Genomic DNA, 20428 nt, shown 5'->3' with positions numbered 1-20428 from the left:
TTTCAGCCAAATCGACTGGGAGCCATTTCCCAGCCATTTTGTGCGTGGTCCTTTATTTTCTAGAAAACTTCATTTTTTGAGTTGTTCTAGCAAATAAGCGATATATTAAAACGGATTTTAACTACGAGAAATGTAAAGGATCTCTAGTATCTCGAGCAAACCCTTATTCAGTATCCTCTTCTTATGTAAGCCTCGGAGACAAGAACCAAGAGCGATGGAAATGTGTTTTTGGAAGAGCAGGGATTAGAGGGCTGGATTTCTGGATAGGAAGAGGCCTAAGCCGGCAAAATTAATTTAATTTCCTTGTCATTTTCGTTTCACTCTTCACACTATTAACAGGAAAGAAAAGGCGAGTTCAACAGTAATTAAGGGAGATAGCACTGCAGAAAAACGAGTTTTCATTGTTTTTTTACACTCTCTCTTTTAATGTACCTTAATTTTATTACCACTGTCAAGAGACGTGACGCTCTCGCGTTTTATGTCTCGCGAGACTAAAGAGCACAATTGTAGAGAGATATTAAATTGTAGTAAAATTGTGGTAAAATCCAAATGTAAGTTAATTTTTTTAGTGTTATTGTTAATGTTAGCTAAAAGAATAAAAAGTTTATTACGAGATACCTGTTTAAAATATGAAATTTTGAAAACTACGTAAAATCAGATCTTTATTCATTCATTTTAATTATATGTCCTTCAAATTTATTACATTTTTATTTGTTAGACGTTTGTCCGTGTTATAAAATAGTATATATATCTTTATACGATGATTCAATGTACTGTGATGTAGTAAATTCATTTTGTTGACGAAACATTTTGAAAAAATTTCCTGAATTTATGAATGCGATTATGAACGAAGAGAAGTTAATTTAAGTTGCAATTTTATTCAAGCGAATATAGCATATTTTGTGAATTTAAATGTGTTGGGTGTTTGTGGCTGACAGAAAGCAAATGATGAATTGCCTGGAATTGTTTTATAAGGTATTTTTATGCGACTAACACCTTGGTTCTTTCCGGACGACATTTTTTTCTTTTTCGGTCACGGACTGTTTCTTTCAGTGTAATATTTCTTTTATCTATGAATAAAGAACGACTTCGCAGCGGGAGATAAATCTTCCAAACATGTATAATATAGACTGTATAAGATAGATGCAGATTATGAAAATTTTTCTCATTTTGAAACAGCAAAGAATAAGTAATTTTTGCATATTCTTTTTAAGAATGATATATAAGCTGATCCTTTTATAGGTATAATTTATTATGATAGATGTATGAATAACATTTCCAAAGTTTTTGATTAATACTGAATTAATGTTGTTCAAAATATAATGATATAAATGACGCAACGTGTAATAATATTTTTAAATGATGTTCATGTAAGTATCAATTTAGAAAATTTGATTTTAAAAAATTTATTAGTTTTTGTGGTAGAATATTTCAATGTTTTAATAAATTTTGTATATACATTAGCTATTTTGTACAGACATATTTTATGCTGAAAGTAAATATTTTTTTAAATTTTTTACCCCTTTTTTAGATTTTGAATTTCTTAATTACATCAAACGTTTCTTTCCGTTTGATTTTCGATCTAATATTTATGAAGTAATATATTTTAAATTATGTACGAAGTAATATTGCATTTTAGCACGATTAAAGAGGTTTTCTCAAATAAAACGTCAAAATTCCTTTGAATTATCTTTGATTTTTAGATCTCAAAAAATGTTCTATAATATTATATATATAATGATATCTATAAAATTAACAAATTATATGGATATTATTATACGTAATATTATGGGACACTTTTTTAGGATCGAAAAATTACAGTATTATTTCGAAATGCAGTATTATTCCGTATGTTATTTAAGATATATTACTTTATAAGCAATTTAAAATTAAGATATCTCATATTCTTCTTTATCTTGTTTCCAAAATATTATACTTTTGCATACTAATTCTATTTATAAAATTTTTGTACTGAAGATGACTGGATAACAGTCGAAACGTCTACATATAGTTTAAATGAATAACAGATATTTTACAATAACACATCCTGCGGTTTAGCTTATATACTCCTTATTGTTTATTTCTATTTAAATCTTACCCTTAAATTAAAGTTATAAATGAGTTTCATCTATTTATATTTCTGATATGCATCTATGATTTTGATTTGCAAAAAGTTTTACGTTTCATATTTTTTATCATCAAATATGATAAAAATTATCAATTTTTTCATTAAGAGAAATTGATTTTCAATTTGCTCATAAATTCTTAATCAAAAAATAGCAATTTTTAAATAAACTATAAATTAAACTGAATGTTTTTCCGCAGCAGCAAAGACCGTCATTCGCGAATCGCGCGAAAAACACGTTCATGTGCTTTTATTTTTTCTATAATATACTTCTAAAAATTATTGTCATAAAACAACTTTTTCCTCGCATTTCTTATCACTAACACTAAACAAGTATCAAGGCTAGAAGCTTTACAGCTCGCTCTACTCGCATTCGATTTCAAAACGTCACATATCTCAACATTTGATTGAAATACGATGGACAGCTTTCCGATCTCTTTGTTTCCTTCTAGTCTGCTACAATGGTCCGTGTGTTTCGCGATGGCTGAATTACAGCCGCTGTTTTCTACACCAACTGGATGAAACATTGGACTTCATAAATAGCAACGCTTTTACACTTTGATGTGAAATGTCATGTTAGAACCTTTGTGTAACTATAGAGTTTTAGGACGAGAAAATTTCGCAATAGTGTGTATTCATTTTGGTCAACCTATATGTTGATAAATAAGTTGGATATAAAGTAACTATTAAAGTAATTATTAAATTAGTTATAAAAAAATGTAACCAAACTAAGTTATATTAAAAGATGGGAAAAAGAATCGAAGTTAAAAAAGTAACTGTAACTGTAACTTCGTTATGCATTCGACTATCGGGGATGCACAATTTATATTTGAAGATTTTACAACAACCTACCAGTATCTCTATTTCCAAGCGGATTGAATTATATAGGACGTCGTCCTGATCTCTTTGGAGGTCGGATCCTTCACCGGCTAAATTATACATCTGCCATCGTGAATATAGACTAAGCAACGGGGAATACATCGCACAGCGTCTGAGGTAAGCAGATAAAACTTTACAAGCGAAAGATAGATTTTGAGAGAGAGAGAGAGAGAGAGAGAGAAAGAAAAAAGAGCTTCCTGTTTCTTCAGTTGACAAAAGTACGGAGAAGTTCGCTTAAGATGGTGTTTATCATTCATTCTGCCTCCGCGCTCCTTCATCTATCTATACGGTTCATCCACTTTTGCCAGCCTCTTTGAAGTGTCTATGATCGGATGAGCTGATTAATGGCGGGTACACAAAGCATTTTTACCGTTTTGGAGCAGCGATGGAGAAATATCGCAAGAATACAAATGACTTGTAAGCGAAGAAGTCTAAAATTGGAGATAGCATTCATCTTTTTCGCGCTAATGCGATATCTGTAGATCTTGATAATGATGTACAAAGATATTATTATAATATTGTGTAATATATTAATATATTGTTAGATATTTTAGATTAATTTTATGAAATAAACTAGGTTTATATATAATTATAGGTTTTATTGACTAACTTTATGATCAAATTGAATTGCCGACTGATCTAAATTTTCAAAAGAAATCTTTAAGATTCCATCATTGTGGTAACTTTTCATTTGTATTATTTTTATTTTTAATTAGTACAAACTTTTGCGAATTTAAACTGATGCGATCGCGCAAAAATCTAAGGATTAATTCTTTTTAGAGCGAAATAAATATCTATGATAGATTGTAATGTATGGAATGACTGGAAAATAAAGAGATCGTCATAAAATTGTATAATCTTACTTGAGGAATTTGCGGATATGATCTTGTTACGAGCGAAGGATTCTAAATGGGAGGAAGAAGAAAGGATAGCGGGGAGGCGGCGCTCATTCGCAAGACCGAGGCCGAGTTGCGGCGTGCACGAAAATCGCTTGGGATTCACGTTGTTTTATGGGACGTTGGAACGCTCGTTTCGCATTGTTTGTTCGCATAATAATTTACGTGCCGGGTTGCTTGTAGGATGACTGCCGGCACGAGGGCTGGCTGGCTGGTTGGCTGGCTGGCTGGCTGGCGGCACGAATAAGAAATGCTCTATATACATCGCGTCGTGTGAAATAGGAGCAGAGAAGATCAGAAATGGAGGAAGGGAGGGCAAACACGTCGAGCGGAATGATGCGACAAGCGCGAGGGCGAAGAAGAGAACGTACATAAAGAATACGTGCGTTAACGTGGATCAGGGCCGTTTCAAGCCGAGGTACAATGGGTGCAGTGTACCCAGACAGTTGTCCTGCAGGGATCTTTAAAAGTAATCGTACGGGTGATTTTCATGTTGATTATAGCCGTAGTGTAGGATTCATGTGGATTTAATAAATGTTGGTATGGATTAGTGCTCGGAAACATCAGACGATTTGACAGTTCAGACAGTTCAAATCTTAAGTTCTAACGTTAAATAATTCGGACTGAATGTGTGTTCGAACTATTTTAACCCACTTCAAAGCTGAAAGTTCGAAATTATTACATTTCGAAATCACAAGTCGTTCTCAGGATCATCCTGATTATGTCCAGGATGGCTCAGGATATTTGTAGGACGATATCAATAAATATAGGAATTTTATTTAACTGCTCTTTTGTTTTTCCAAGCATATTATGGCTGTGTTCTAAAATTCACTGGCAGTGCTAGAAATGTATAGTATACGTGACGTAAACTGTAGATTTTCAGCGCTAGCAGTGAATTTTGGAACACAGCTTATATTTGTTTACTATCCGAACCGTCCGAACTTCAGATATAACGAATTGACATTTCATACTGATCACTGCTTAAGCTCGAACTGTTCGAACCGTCCGAAATATTCAAATTAAATGTTCATTTTTTTTAAATTCGAATTATTCGAATAGCTCGAATATTCAACATGTTCGAATCTTTTGTCTGAGCCCTAGTATGAATTGTTCGGGTAGAAAATGGCGACGGCGGGACGCTCTGCACCTAGGCCCTGAAACGCGGATCCAGGAGAGACAAAGTAATTTTATTTTTGCTTCATTCGTGAGACGAAATCTCTGTTCTCTCGCGTAAGGTTGTTTCCATTATTATTATTATGTTCGCTTCATTTTTTCCTCATCTGTCTCTAGCTTTACGGATTGTCTACTGTATCACGTACGGCATAATCGCAAGTGTATTCATTCGACAAAATGATTGGCTGGTGCGAGTTGTTCGCATGCGAAAATAAAAATCCACTCTCATGTTTCACATTTAATGTAAACGCCGATTTAATATCATATTAATAGAGACTGGAATATCATGAGATGACATAAAAATTAATCACGATTAAAAATATCGTATAATATAATATATTAAATAATAATATATTAAAATGATATGTAATTAAGATGTAATCAAGACAAATATTATGAGAACTTCATGGTTTAATTTAAACGTATTATTTCAGCATACGAAAAGAACGATTTTGCTGAAGTGTATAAAAATTTAGCTATATAGATACAGATCTGAAAATAATTTTGTTGATTTACTGAAAGTAACTTTGTTGGATAATTAAAATAATTATGTAGAACGTTTAACTCTCAACTACAGCAATTGAACGTTTAAATTGGAAACAGAGATTTTTAGATGGTTATATACAATCGATTATATGATTAGCATTGTGAGATAAATTGTAAATAAAAAATCTTTACACTCAAAACCTTCGCCTATCAATCGCCGTAAAGCGAAGATTCACTTGCATTCTGTACTTCAAACAGGATATTTTAGAAGTTGTAGTTTTAGGTGGTTGAAGATTAAACGTTAATGACAATGCTGCAACAAGTTCTAACGTTCTAGCAACCAATATAAGCGTTTTACATAATTATTTTGATGGTTCAAGCAAAATTATTTTCAGATTTATGTCTAGCTAAATTTTTAGAAACTTCAGTTCTACCATTCTTTCTATGTATTAATGAGTTTCAAGCTTCTTTTAAGTTCTTTTACATGACGGAAATGTGTTAAAATACATAAATTGTTAAAAATCATATCAGAAAAAAGATTAAATTTAATTCTAGATTTAATTTTAAATGTAAGGAAATAATCTTCTAAATCATTTCGAACTTAAGAGATTCGACTTCGTGATGTGTATACGTCTGCACATTTCAGAGGAACTCCGAAGTAACGAAGTGGAATCTTAAGACGTTCGTAGCTGGAGGGTTCTCGCATTGTGCGCCAGTCGGACGGAAGGAAGATTTCACGACCTTGCAGCTTCATGCGTCCTTTTAACGCCGGATAGGCACTTGAGCTTTCATGACCTTGCGCGTCCGCATTGTCCGGTCTCTCATAGTGGTTCATGTAAGGGTGTGTGCCAGGACGTTAAGTAGAAGTCACGAAACGGCTGAATCACCTCCTGTGAGAAACTTGAAGCGGCGTCCGTCCGTGAGCCAAGATGAAGACAATGACGCGGAAAATAGGGTCTTTGTAGGACGTTCTCAAAGAAGATTCACGTCGCCGTGTCGAAGTAACGCGGGATATTAATCAAGATTATAAAGTTTGTGACTAAAAAAAAAAAATTATTCGACATCCGTTTTCCAAGTTGTATCCGTTCTCTCGCCGTTATGCTGAATCGAACGTTCAGTATCGAGTCGATCGATATGGTAATCGAGGGCTAACGCTTATCGCACGGTGCAGCCGATGATGGCTGGCTCTTCGATGAATTCGGAGATCAAAGCGATATCCCCGTTTATCCCGCGGGAGATCGCGTTACACGTCTCGTATTCGCTCTCGTGCATGAAATCATGCTCGCGCGAATCCGCGTATTCTCGTTAGAAGAATTCGCATTGGCGCAAGGACGGTCTTGTGTGTTATCGCTGTAATTTCCATAGCACATGTGCTTTCCGGGATATACATACCCCCTTGTGAGGAGTAATGCATTCCATTTGTGTATCGTTACAGCGTGCGGTTCGCTCAAGTATTTCTTCGCTCGTTGATGCTCAGAAACGAGCACATCGAGAGATGTAGTACACTTCGGGACGAGAGACGTAGAGACGCGCACGCCGTGCAACTCTCTATCCTGAATAAAAGATCGTTTTAAGAATCAGCGCGTAAAGTCGCGCAGAACCGGGCTGAGCTGTACGGAGCTCCACGCCGCGCAGGATCGAAACCGCGGTAGCAAAAATCGCGTATCGGATGCTGCTTAATTCATGGCAACCCGGGATCCCGCGGGATGGACGGGCAAAAAGAGAGCAGAGAGTGATAAAGTACGTTTCGAGGTATACGGACTCTCCTGTCTCCCTGCGGCTTTAACGTACGTGTAGGTTCCATGTACGTGTGTGCACGCCTCTTTCTCTCTCTTCCTTCGACCGATTTTTTGCCGACTACCTCACATTTAGTTCGCGATATTTCGTCGGATACTGGAGAAAGATCTCGAGGATCGAGAAGCACTTGGGTGAGCATGTTGGACGAATTAAAGTTTAAAAGGCTGCCATCGCCGCGACCTATGGATCCAAAGAAGCCGGCTTGAAAGTTTTAGCTTGGCTTTGTCACCGTTTAACCCTGGATGAGTAATGCGGGGCATAATGGTGCTCGCGATAAGCAACTCATTTTAGAATCTTCCGTGATGCTGAATCGACAACATTAATCTTCCATCACTATTCCATCATTTCGTCAAGGATCTCTCGTTGCGGTGGAAGGAACAGTTCTCCGATAACGTTGAATCTTTATTTTAACCATATTTTTATCGACGTTATGGGTAAATTTGTTAGCGCTGTCAATCATTGATTGAGAAATAATTGTTTCATTTGCATCTACTGTGAAATATGAGGAACAATTTCGTCAAAGTAAGGATAATCGATAGAATTGAATTTTTACGATGAACGGTTACGATAAACGCACATTTGAAATAACTTTGTTTATATCTTTGAGAATTCTTTCCGATTGTCATAAATATCGAACGTCACACTTTGCTGAAAGCTGTTCTCGTTTTCGTGGCAAGCAATATTAAAGTGAATAAGTCGTTCGAAAAAATTGAAAAAAAATATTATCTTTATGATTAGATATAATATCGCAAACGAATTTAGAGTCTACAATTTCGTTACAAATATCTTCGATAATATTATCGATAAACTAGTAAAACATATCTATAATATATGAATATCAAGCAAAAATTACAAAATCAAAATTGAAGTCAGCAATGAGACGAGAAAAATAGATAAACTGTCTCTTTCCAAAGATGAATGGAGACAGTATATAACTATCGAATTGAAATTTTGTTGTTGAAGTTTTAGGAGACTGCATTACGTATTTTTCAATTTATGGTTTAATATTTTTGTCAAGAAAAATTTGATGTAGGGTTAAAAAGAATTTATAACTGAAACTATTACGTAGATGATGAAGTCTGTATTTTATAGCCTTATCGTATCTTCTAAGCGATATTATTTTTCTAGACGGGCGCGCGTGTGTGGAATAACGATGGAGCACTCACCGCATGCGCCCTTGTGCTTCAGCCTGATGTTCTTTCTGTTTTGGCAGCTGGCCTGCCGCAGGTGACAATGGTTCGTGTAGGTCACGTCGTCGGAGCCGCAAACGGGATCGGAAGTCAAAGGACAATCCGTAGAGCACTGACACAGACCTTTGCCGTTTTCGGACACGATGCACGTCGCACCCCAGGCGCAGTAGATCTTCTCGCAGGGTTCTGAAATGAGGAAGAAAGCACGTTCTTTTAATTTTCAACCCGTCGGACACGTCCAACGTTTCAAAGCATTTCAAGCCAGCTCAATCGATGACCAATCGTTCTCGAACTCTGTATTACGCTAATAATTTATTTGTAATTATTATTCCGTTACTGTCAGCGAATTGTTGCAGAATCTGATTGCTCTGTCGCTGATAATACATGTTTGAGAACAATTGTTTTAGATTAATTTCCAGACAAGATAGTTCATAGAGAATTCCTCGGTTAAAATAGTGTGCTGGATCAGTTAAGCGGAAATTTAGTTCACAGTTTAATTGTCAATGTATTTAGGTTGAAAATTAATAAATGATAGTAGATAATCGCCAGATATTTTGTAAGCAAAATATCTTATATTATTTTACTTTCTTCTACGATATACCTTTTACTTAGCATTCCGTTTATAATCAGTATGTTTTGATATAAATATTAAATCTCATACAACACAAATTATTTCAGCAATATCACAACAATGTTGCAACGTTCCAACAATATTACAGAAATATTACAAATGTTACAGCAATATTGCTGCAATCTTTTATACTGTATAGGACTTTTAAGATGTAAAAATTATTTTTAAAACATATACATAACAATAGCTTTGAAATGATGTATTTGTTACAAATTACGATGCTATGCGGTGCCTAAAAAAAGGCAATCTAATTCCTTCGTGATATTCTGTGCACAAAAGTCCCGATGAAGGCGTTAAATGATATTGTTATGGTAATCAGTCTACTTTTCATTCCCGGTTAAAAATGATTCGCACCCTTGACAATCCCTCGGAGTTGCACTATTTAATGGACTTCGTGAAGTGTTTTGCGGCTCAAAGTTAACAATACACAACAACTTTCGTACAATGGTGGCCTTTGAATAAATTTCAAGCGACAGTTGATACTGTTACTTTATATTGTCCCGCGTCATTATTAATTCCAATTAAATACCGACCTCTTTCTGTCATCCGAGTCGCGAAGAAAGCGGAAAACCGGGAACAATTTTCAAATTCGTCTGCAAGAAACGATTATGAGCGAGAGGGACAAAATCCCAGCTGATGAAGAGTTTTATGATTGGGCGGTTTTTGTTTGTATCGCGGTTGTTTCGTGTGCATATAGAACTGCATGTCTGTTACTCGTACGAGTTCCAAGCATTGTGTCGGTTTTGCCCTAACAGCAAAAGTTCGCATTTTGTCTCCCAGCAGAGTCGTCACGCACGAACCGTCCAATGGGAAAACGCCAATTACGGCAAAATTACTCGGCAAAAATAATTAGCCACCGTCAGTCTCGAGGGAATGAATAAATTCCTTCGCTTCCTCGTTTCCTCTTTTCGCATCTTGAAACCCGAACAACAGATCATTCTAGCAATAATATAGCAACATTGCAACGTCCCAACAATATTGCAGTAACACTGCAAAAACGTTGTAGCAATATTGCCGTAAGCTTTTGCACTGTTAGATATTAAAGAAGCATTGGAAAATAGAAAAAAATAATAAAATGCTAACTCAATCTCTTGAGTTAGCATTTTATTATCTTTTTCAATGGATGTCAAAATGTAAATCAATCCATTTCTATGGTTAGTTTCAAAGTAAACATCATTCATATTGATGTCTGCATTTAGTAAATAATAAACTAGATTTGAGCGTTTCAAATTTAATACATTTTTTTTAGTTAAACTGTTTAACTCCCTTGTTTTTGTTAAATTAATGATATATTGGGTAGGAGCAATGACGATTTACTCCTTAAATTCTTTAAAGTGAATCTCACTCCAAAGAATTCAGAGAATATAGAAATGATTAAAAATAAGTCAAATCGGGTATAATTTGATATTATGAATTTAACAGTGGGAAAGGTTCTCGTTCGTCACAATTTTTTGCTTTGTTTCTCCTCGATCAAATATAGACGTATCAATATACAATGATATTCAATCGTTTCCTTTAAGTATCAGAAAAGATGCGCCGAAGGAAAAAGCGCGTTGTATTAAATTCGGTTTAGTTCATCGTCCAGGCTTGTTTGGACTCTTATCTTTCTTTTTCAGCCGCGTCCTTCTCCGGCGTCTCTTCGACTTGTGTAAGCGCAATCAATTTTACCGGAAAAGTTCGCCGGGAAAGATGGACCCGCACGGAGAAATCCCAACGGATAATCCGTGCGGCGCGGTCATTAATATAGAGGACGAGTTGATCCCCGACGAAAAAATCGTCGAACTCACCAAGCGCGCCACCCGGTTCGATAGCTCCCTTCGCGATGGCCGCCCAGAACGGAAAGAAGACGGCTTTCTTCGGCGCTGTATTTTTCCATTTTTCCGCCTTTCCATGTGAAACGGTCGCCGAACGACATCGTCCGTGTGCCATGACCGAAAGAAAGCGATAAAGAGCCGTTTTTCGCAGCTCGACCCGATCTTTCTTGTCACCGTTTAAGATGGACGTGGCTGCATGAACCGTTCCTGCTTTTGCACGAACCACTGACGATCCGCGAATTTCCTCGCAGGAAATCGTCTCTCATTAAAGTTCCTTTTTCTATTTGCGCATTCCAAGAGAACGTCCTTCGGGACGAAAAGTATTTGAACATCCGAGTTGTAACATATTCTACTCGTTTTCTTTTCGACTAAAGCTTTGAATACTCCATTCGTCTTAATAAGAATCTTATGCAGAATTAAGATCCATAATATAAACTGTGATGATTAATTCCTAATCGTGCAAGATATTTAAACATAGTTAACAATAACAAAGTTCTAATTCCAAATTACTAAACAAAACGTAGAAGGTGTTAAAAGAAGCTGTGTGTAATCGTAGGTGATGTAAATGTATTGTAATATGAAACTATGAGAGGTTATAGTTCGACTATTCATTACAAATAATATTTATCTTAATTAACTTTAGAGATTACCAAAATAATTATTTTGAGATAAACATAAGTTGAATATTATTCTTCATCAAATAATGCTATATCAAAAATACTGAGAACGAGCAATTAAATTTTTAATTGTGAAAAATTGAGTGAAGCATCAAGAGTTTAGGTTAAAATCCGATAATTTTATCCACCCTCTTTTACATTAAACTTATTTATTAATATTTGAATTTATAAATCAGTATTAAAATTTATTTGTTTCATACAATATATTTGAAAAATTACATTTTACATATTTAGTAAAATTGTACTGCTGGACTTTTTGTAAAAGCTTTTTTCCAATTTAATGGTTATTAGCAAATACTTACTGCTTTCTCTTAGTATTTTGTGAATATATACAATAAAATGTTAATGTATTAATTACATTTTATTTATAAAATAAATCGATAACACGATGTTATTACAGAAAAATAGCGAATTCTTGTTTTCTTTCTACGGTTCCACAGAGAACGAATCCATAGGGTCGTTTTTAATGGATACATCGCGGAGCGGAATTTTCAACTTTACTGACTTCGCATTTTTACAACTGCTTGTTGCGAATGGACTGTAGCGCGTTTTGCAGTCGTGTAACACGACTGACTCTTGATGCATTTCGAACGAAATTATATCCGGCCCGATGACGCCGCCGCTTCCGTCGACTATTGTTTACAGCGAACCATGCCGTTCACCGCGGAGAGTTGGCGTGATTTTTGGTGGTCGGCGACAACGCCATTTATACGATCTCTCGCTCCGAGAGTTGGGAGCATTATAAACAAAACTGAGAGGGCGCGGGCCCGGATATGACACAGGACACGGTTATTTTCCCACAATGTGGAAAATGTTACGGGTTCGCTATCCGCGACTTGGACGGGTTAGCTCTCGTATGAATTTTCAATAAAAATATCTTCCGGTCCGTTTGCATCGTGAGTTCCGAATTTCATGAATTTCCGAAAATTTCTGGCGCGGAATAGTGTGATTGAATTTTCGCATGCATTACGAAAATTTTACAGCTACATCTAAGAAAAGGAGTTTATTTAAATACAATTTGATTAGAGAGAGAATACAGATATGACAATAAACAGTTTTATTAGTTTTATCAGTATTCATGATTATTTCGATATTTGCTTTGCCAAACATCTGATAGTTCGATCCGTTTCTTGATGATTTCTTATATTTTATCTGAAAAGATATACGAATATAAATCAAATATTACAAATTTAAACGCCTATATATTGTGGATACTTAACTACATACAACAGCAAGATATTTAATTTTATAGAGAAATATTTAAATTTGAATATTTCGTGAGTAACAATACCATTTTGCAAATCAATTTCACTTACGTATATAAAAATATCGCGGATATCTCTGTTTCTTCTTTTTTATACATGTGGCAATAAGATTTGATATTTTGCCGACTATTAGATTGGCATGCGTGTTCGACGGCTTGTGTTGAGGCAGAATTTTCCATCAAATTTATCCACAACAAGGAACGATCAGCGATCAATATTTGTTTTACTGTGCTCAGCTAATTACGGTTTTCAGAGGACGCCATTTACGGCAATAGAGAAAATTTAAATACAAAATAAATATAAATAAACCATATAAAGTTTGAAGTCGATTTTTGTTGTATTTTAAAACAATGATTTAATTTAATGTTTGATATGAAATATTCAAGAATCATCATCGATTACTGAATTTCTCTTTCTCTTTCTCTCTCGCATATAATATTATCTTTTTAATAAAATAAAAGATATTATTACCACATTGTTTTATAGATTTTGTATGTTATTGTATCTTTTCCTTTTTATATGTTTTTTCAAATAAAAGAGATATTATTACCATTATTTTTGTAAACTTTATTATTTATGTATTATCGTATTCTTTTTTTGTATATTTTTTCTATTTCACACATCTTTTGTTTGCTTATTTTTTTGTTCTTAAAGAGCTTACTCTAGAGCAGTACTAAACGCTTTTATTTCTTTCTCGCTCTCTCTTTCTCGTATATAATATTATTTTTCGAATAAAATAAGAGATATAAGAAATCACATGCGGATATAAATAACTTTTGTATCTTCTAAAAAAAAAGAAAAATATAAAAAATTTAAATTCAACAGATTCGTTTCGGCAACAAAAAAATTTTTGCTAGAAATCGTTTCGCTCAATCCAAATCGCCATTCATTGCATAAATTTGCACATAGATCTGCATACGATTCATCGAGAGATAATTTTTCGTTGGTCGTAACGCGAAAAAATTCTCGTGTCCATCACGAGTAATTGATCGTATTACTCCATCGGGAATTCAGTCATTTAGAAAGACATCGGTAGTAAAATACGTATGATACGTATAAATTCCGCAAATAAAAAGTGTGTTGTAAACTTGCAGCTTTTTACGGTATAAAAAAACATGAATCAATTTGATCTGATTAGAGTCTCAAATGTGAATTTTAAATATTTACATATCTATGTTATACCTGTCCAAAATGAAAACTATTACGAAGAAAAATTTACGATTTCTGTATATGTCAATTTGTCTCTTTAATTGTTATTTGTAAAGTGACACAAAATCATTAAATATCGTTTTTAAAAAATTAATTTTTATTTTCAAACAATTGCATCATGTCTTATAAAATTCACGTCTCTTTATCACGTGAAAGCGTTTACAATTTGATAACAAATGACATGTTTTAAACTAGTAAATGTTCTAAATAAAGATATTCAGGTCAGTACGACTACGGGTAATCGTAGATGTCAGTGCAACACTATATTCGTGGTGTATAATTATTCCACACGCGAATTTAATATTTATACCATATATACTTATATGTATATTTATACCATATACAGTTACCATATACTTATTAATGCCAGTTTCGTCTATATTATTTACGTTTTTTTCAACGTAAGCATAAAATATTTATCATAATTCTGGAATATTTTGTATTTGTCTCACCTCTTTAAATTTGTCAATGATGTATCAATGTTTTTTGAAACTCCTTATTAAAACGTGTAAATTATTCAGCATACATGGTAAACAATAAAAAATTCAAAAACTGAAACAAAAATAATCTTTTGCTTCAAAATTATTAACAGTATTGGAAGAATTTTTATAGTTATTTAGGTGTGCATTATAGATTGCACTAAATCAATCTTTAATTTGAAATTTTTTATTTAATCTTGCTGATCTGTTCGGTTGGGTTCACTTGACCTAAAATGTTATTTATTTTCTTACTTAAATATATTTTACTGAAAAAATTTTTTCTTTATTATATATTTGCTGATTTTGTCTGTTAATGTAAGATCTTTTTTATGAGAAAATTTTTTATCTTCTAGAACTTTTTAATCATATCCAAACAATCGTACAGTAAATTTAAACAAATCAGTAAGATTAAATGTTTGGATTTTTTAAAGTGAAGTTTGAAATATGTATTAACTTGGATATTTAAATCTTCAATTCTGTCGTTACACATTAATGAAAAATCTTTGATTCTAAATTATTTTGTTCTGCATTATGTGTATGTTGATACTGTATTCCTGTAAGCAATGTATTTATTATAAATTTGTGCCACATGACAACGTAAAGGAGATATCTCTGTTTTTCTAGTCAATTAATGCGGAATGATGTGGGAAGGACCGTGAGAAGGAAGTCAGCTCGCGCGTCACGTCATCGCCTCCGGGGGATAAAATACCAGTTGTGAGTAATTAATCCCGGCCGTGCTAGTGTTCAGCGGGAATGACGAAGACGGATCAGAGGTAGACGAAGGGAGGCCTTAATTGCGGTGCGAATAGAACTCTTTTCCGCAAATGCGCCAAGAACGTCTGTCCGTTCCTCTCGCGCTAGCGATATGAACACATTGCGAACGTCACGACGCCTGGTCGCGACCTGTGATTAATGCTTCGCTTCATTTACCGCGCGATTGGATCGTCGGTATAATTAATTAACCGCCTCGCCGCACTGTTCACTCCCGCGTTCTCTGGGCCAGGCACAATAATATGAACGCTGCGCGTAAATAAAACGGGGCTTCTTATCATCGAGATTGGGTCGACATGGCTCGGCTTATCAGCGTCATGTTATATCAAATCGGTACCACGATTAATTTCGTTGGCGCGAATCTGATTCGCTCGCGGTGCGATTAATTACCCGCGCTCGTCACGTCGAGACACGAAGTTTTAAGGTGCGTCCACATTATCGAACCGAACACACCTGTGAAAAAATTTGACGAGAAGCTCGTGTTTAGATTCTTGAGGTTCAATAATAATGTGAACACATCTTTAATCCTTTGTCTGCAATCTGGCACATAAAGGTCTTTTTTGGCACAAGCGAAGTTTCTTCGAAATAAAAGAGAGAACAGAATCTGATTCTTCCTTCTAAAATAAATCGAGAAAATTGTTTTAATAAATAGTAATAGAAATGTTGAAAAGTAATCCTGAATTTTGCCACAAGTCTTTTGAAAGTCTGGAACAGTAAAAAAACTTAGGTTGAACAAAAAATCCAAATTGGAAAATGGAGGGAGTAAAAACATGATTACAGCTGAAGGATTAATACACGTACGCGAGAAGTATTTCTATCTAAGGCGTAATAATCCTTTTGCTGCATGTATGAAAGTAAGAATGGAAATAGAATGGTATTCAACCTTATATCGCGTAAATACTGATTTTTTTAGGTATTCACATCGTATTTATATATTTGACGTTTATGCAGGCACGTGAAATTCGCATATTTAATAGAAAGCTGAAAACATGTTCGTTCGCGTTGTAAAATGTATTTTCACAAACCACACACTGCTTTTAATAACGCAATCTAATTCGCGATAGTGGAATATTACTGTAATCGAATTGTCAATATATAAGAGAATATTCCGTTGACGCAAAATTTATTTTAAAGGATTTAGTTTAAACTCTAAGAGAGAGAGAGAGAGAGAGAGAGAGAGGGGTGAAAAGGTCTACAGAAAATAACGTGAGCAGCGATGAGAGAGAAGTCTGCGTGTTAAACTCTATTAAAATTTATCTCCCATGTAAGCCTAGAGCCCTAGAATGTATTTTCTTCCTTCATACTTTTTCGCAGCTCCATATTTTCAATGCATCGTGTATTTTTCGCGTACCGACGCAACCCTTCGGCTCGCTCGACTACCGTCGACTCCCTCAAGCTTATCGCCGTCGCGAGATCTGGCTTCTTCTGGCCGTAGATATCCCAGAAAATGTGGTTAGCTCCTTTCTTGCCTCATACACTGGCGCAATCGCCCTGGCGCGCGTCGTATTTCACACAGTTTATAACAGTAGAGCGCGAAATAACACTCCGCCACGTTACGGTAAACAGGTCCGCGTGTGAAGTAGTTACCCTTAGTCAGCCTGCCGCCAGATCCACAGTAGTAAAGGTCAACAGCCCGAGCACGCACCTAACACTTCGAGCCTAATCTGCGCGAGGAATCGCGGCGTTCATTGTCACGGTGTTATTTACATCGATCGGTTCCGACCAGTCGAGGCGAAAACCTTGGTTGGAAATTTCACTCTTTCTTTGCGTCGGGCACATTACTTTTAGTATTCAGCAAAAGCTTCGAATCGCTCCAATTATTATTAAAAAATGTTTAAAAATCTAGATACACTTAAAGTTTAAAATGTTTAGAAAATCTTTCTTTCTTCAAGCTCACTTTAACTGGGTCATCAGTGATGGGTAAGATACTTTTAAAATTTATTTAGATACAGATATAGTTACATGTATAAAAATTTATCTAAATACAGATATAGATACACATATTAAAATGTATAATATATAGGTGCAGATATCAGATACTTTAAAAGTATCTTCAGATACATTCCAGATTCTTAAATTAATTTTATTGTAATAATGGTAATGTGTAAAAGAATGTATTAGTTATTAAATGAATCATTTATTCATTCATTTTTGTTACATTTAGATAATTGAAAAAACTTATAGTTATCGTAAAACGGTTTAGGATAAGAATTATAAGACGATATTATTCATCATTATTCATCATAGTTTTGCAAATTAAAAATGCTTCAAAAGTTATGTTTCCAGCTTAACTATACATGCGTTAGAAATTCCATAATCTAAGGTTAGTTGGCTGCGTTCAGCAGAAAAAGCAGTTGTGTAACTGTAAAATTCTTTAATAAGACTTCTTTAATTAAGACTGATTTGCATTTAGATCCAGTGAGGAACTAAGGAAAAGATCAATCATGTTATAGAATTTTGCAACAGCAAAGCTGCTTTTTTTCTGCGGAATGGAATCAATCGACAATCACACATAAAATAGAATTATGATTATGCTGAGGAAATGTATTTGAAAAATGCATTTGAAAATCAGTTCAAATGCTGTGTTTTTTTATCTAGATACAGATACAAACACTCGAATTTGAATGTACCTCAGATACAGGTTAGATACACAAAATGTATCTCTATACATGTATTATATCTAGATACATGTATAGAGATACTATCCAACACTGTGTGTCATATAATAAAAAAAATATTTAAAAAATATATAGTTATATATGTATATATATAAAAGAAAAGAAAAATAGAAGTAGTTACAACATTCACGCAGTATCTATAACTTGAAAATAGTATTAGGATGATATTTTGAAATAAAATAAAAAAATTGATTTATTACAAGTCTTTCTCTCTCTCTCTCTCTCTCCCTCTCTCTCTCTCTCTCTCTCTCTCTCTTTGTAACTAATATTACTTAAATAATCATTCACCATTACTGCTGTCTGTTTATATATGTTATATTTCAATTTTGTGTCATCGTACAGTCGTACGTAATTCACGATTACTAACTGCGAACAACTGTGATATTTATTGACATGTTATTTACAATAATGTTACATCAAGCGTAGCGTTATGTTGTCCGGATTGTGGCAGTCAGAATAAAATCGAGAATTTCACGGACGATAGTAATCTGTCTGTTTGGAGAATTTGTCATTAGATTTTATTCGGAATTGTGCATTTCATAAGCTGGCGAAATGCAGATAAAAGCACGAGTATTGAAAGGCTAATAATTATTTGCTCATTATTCGGCGCGCTTTTGTGTGCAAACTAATAGGAGGATGCGTGGTTTGTACAAGGCAAGGGAAAGTTATTTCGCGAGCCAAAAGTTTACAATCAGCATTACCTCTCACCAATCTTTAACGCAAAGTAAATTTTATAAATAAACCTTAAAGCGATTACAATACACGCTATTGCAGCCGTTGCCACTTGCTAGTAATTGTAAATCATTTCAATCTCGTCATCCAAACTATTTTTTTAAAGTTCTTTACAATATTTTAACTCTTCATTCCTACATTTTTTTGACAATGTTCCTTTTTTGGGTAACTTTTCAATAACAAAATATTTATTATATGAAAAGAGAATATCGTATTATTACAATAAATATATCAACAGCAATTAACTGCCATAAAGATTTAATGAAATTCACAATTTATAATATGTAACAGAAACGAAAGCGATTTAGATTGTTTCATTGTTTACTACACGGAATTATTTATTATACGCGGATTATTTGTTATACGGAAAGAACAGTTTTGCTAAAGTATCTGAAAATTTAGCTACAAACAGGTTTGAAAATAATTTTGTTTATACTGTAAATAATTATATATAAAACATATTTCTCTCTCGTTTATGAAATGTGAAGCATTTTTGAAGCATTATCACGTTTAAGCGTTTTACATAATTATTTTGAGGGTTGAATAAAATTATTTTCAGATTTATATAATTGTTTTCAGATCTATAAGCTAAATTTTTAGATACCTCAGCAAAGTCGTTCTTTCTGTGTAAAAAAAATTATTTATTCCTGGATGTTTTTCTTCTAATAAACCTCTTTTTGTTGACACGCTCGTATTATTCCACTAACGCCTTGTAGAATTGCGATCGGTCGGAGATACCCGTGAAAACGAGCTCGTTCGGCATTTGACGCCCTTAACTTTAACCGTTATCTGTACGATACGGCCACCTCGAACACAATCGTCTACGATCATTTTAACCGTGGTTATATTCGTGTATTCCTGTCCGGAAGTTGGTAGTCGCATCGTGATAAGGAAAGAAGAGATAACGCAACAGAGGAATATTTTCCGAGGCACCCTTTAAGCAGAGATTTCGACGCTTGATTATCGTTCGATGACGACTGCAATTGAATGAGAACGTTCACACTATTGCAACCGTTGCCAGTAATTGTAAATCGTTTCAATCTCATCATCAAAACTTCTCTATTTTTTTAAGTTCTTTACAGAGTTTTAATCCTTTATTCCTATACCTTTTTGATTATTTACTTTGCCATACTGTGACAGTTTCTTTTCTCTAATATATTTTTATCTAAATATCAATTAATTTCAGGGTTGTTGTTGTTGTGTTTGTGATAAAGACTAATGTTTTTTTTTTTAAGAATAAAACATGTTGTATTTCTTCTTAAATATGTTTTTAATATTTCAAATATGCTTTAAAAAGTACTATAAAAAACATATTTAAATCATATTAAAAACATATCAACTAAGCATGTTTTAAACTGTTTTAAACGTGTAAAACACGTTAAAACCTGTTTTGTACCAACCCTGATTAATTTGAATATATAAAAAAAAATAATCAAGGGTATATTTGCTTTAATCATTATTTATATAGATTTTTTAATTATAAGAAGATAATGTTCGCACAAATGCACGCATGTAAATTTTTCACTTAGGTCAATTTGACCCATGTGCGGTAAACTATTTGTAGATTCTTATTGGCATCATTATTAAAATGACAATCAATTTAATTTATAATATTACTGTTTCAGT

At 34.0% G+C, this 20428-nt stretch overlaps 1 protein-coding gene across 1 annotated transcript in view; it reads right to left on the bottom strand.

The window, feature by feature from the left end:
• The window catches only part of LOC108724563 (follistatin-related protein 3), a 22373-nt gene extending 13441 nt beyond the window's left edge, over positions 1–8932 (bottom strand). The window contains exons 1-2 of the mRNA XM_018450998.1: positions 8884–8932; positions 8523–8732 (exon numbers count right to left, since the gene is read on the bottom strand). Of these exons, the coding sequence (XP_018306500.1) occupies positions 8523–8732; positions 8884–8932 (259 nt within the window). The remainder of the gene's footprint in view (positions 1–8522; positions 8733–8883) is intronic.
• Between the last annotated feature and the right edge of the window lie 11496 nt (positions 8933–20428).

Source organism: Mycetomoellerius zeteki, unplaced genomic scaffold, assembly GCF_001594055.1.
Source record: "Mycetomoellerius zeteki isolate Tzet28-1 unplaced genomic scaffold, Tzet1.0 scaffold31, whole genome shotgun sequence".
Taxonomy (NCBI): Eukaryota; Metazoa; Arthropoda; class Insecta; order Hymenoptera; family Formicidae; genus Mycetomoellerius; species Mycetomoellerius zeteki.
Note: the sequence above shows the minus strand (reverse complement) of the source record. Positions and strands in the feature narration are given on the sequence as shown.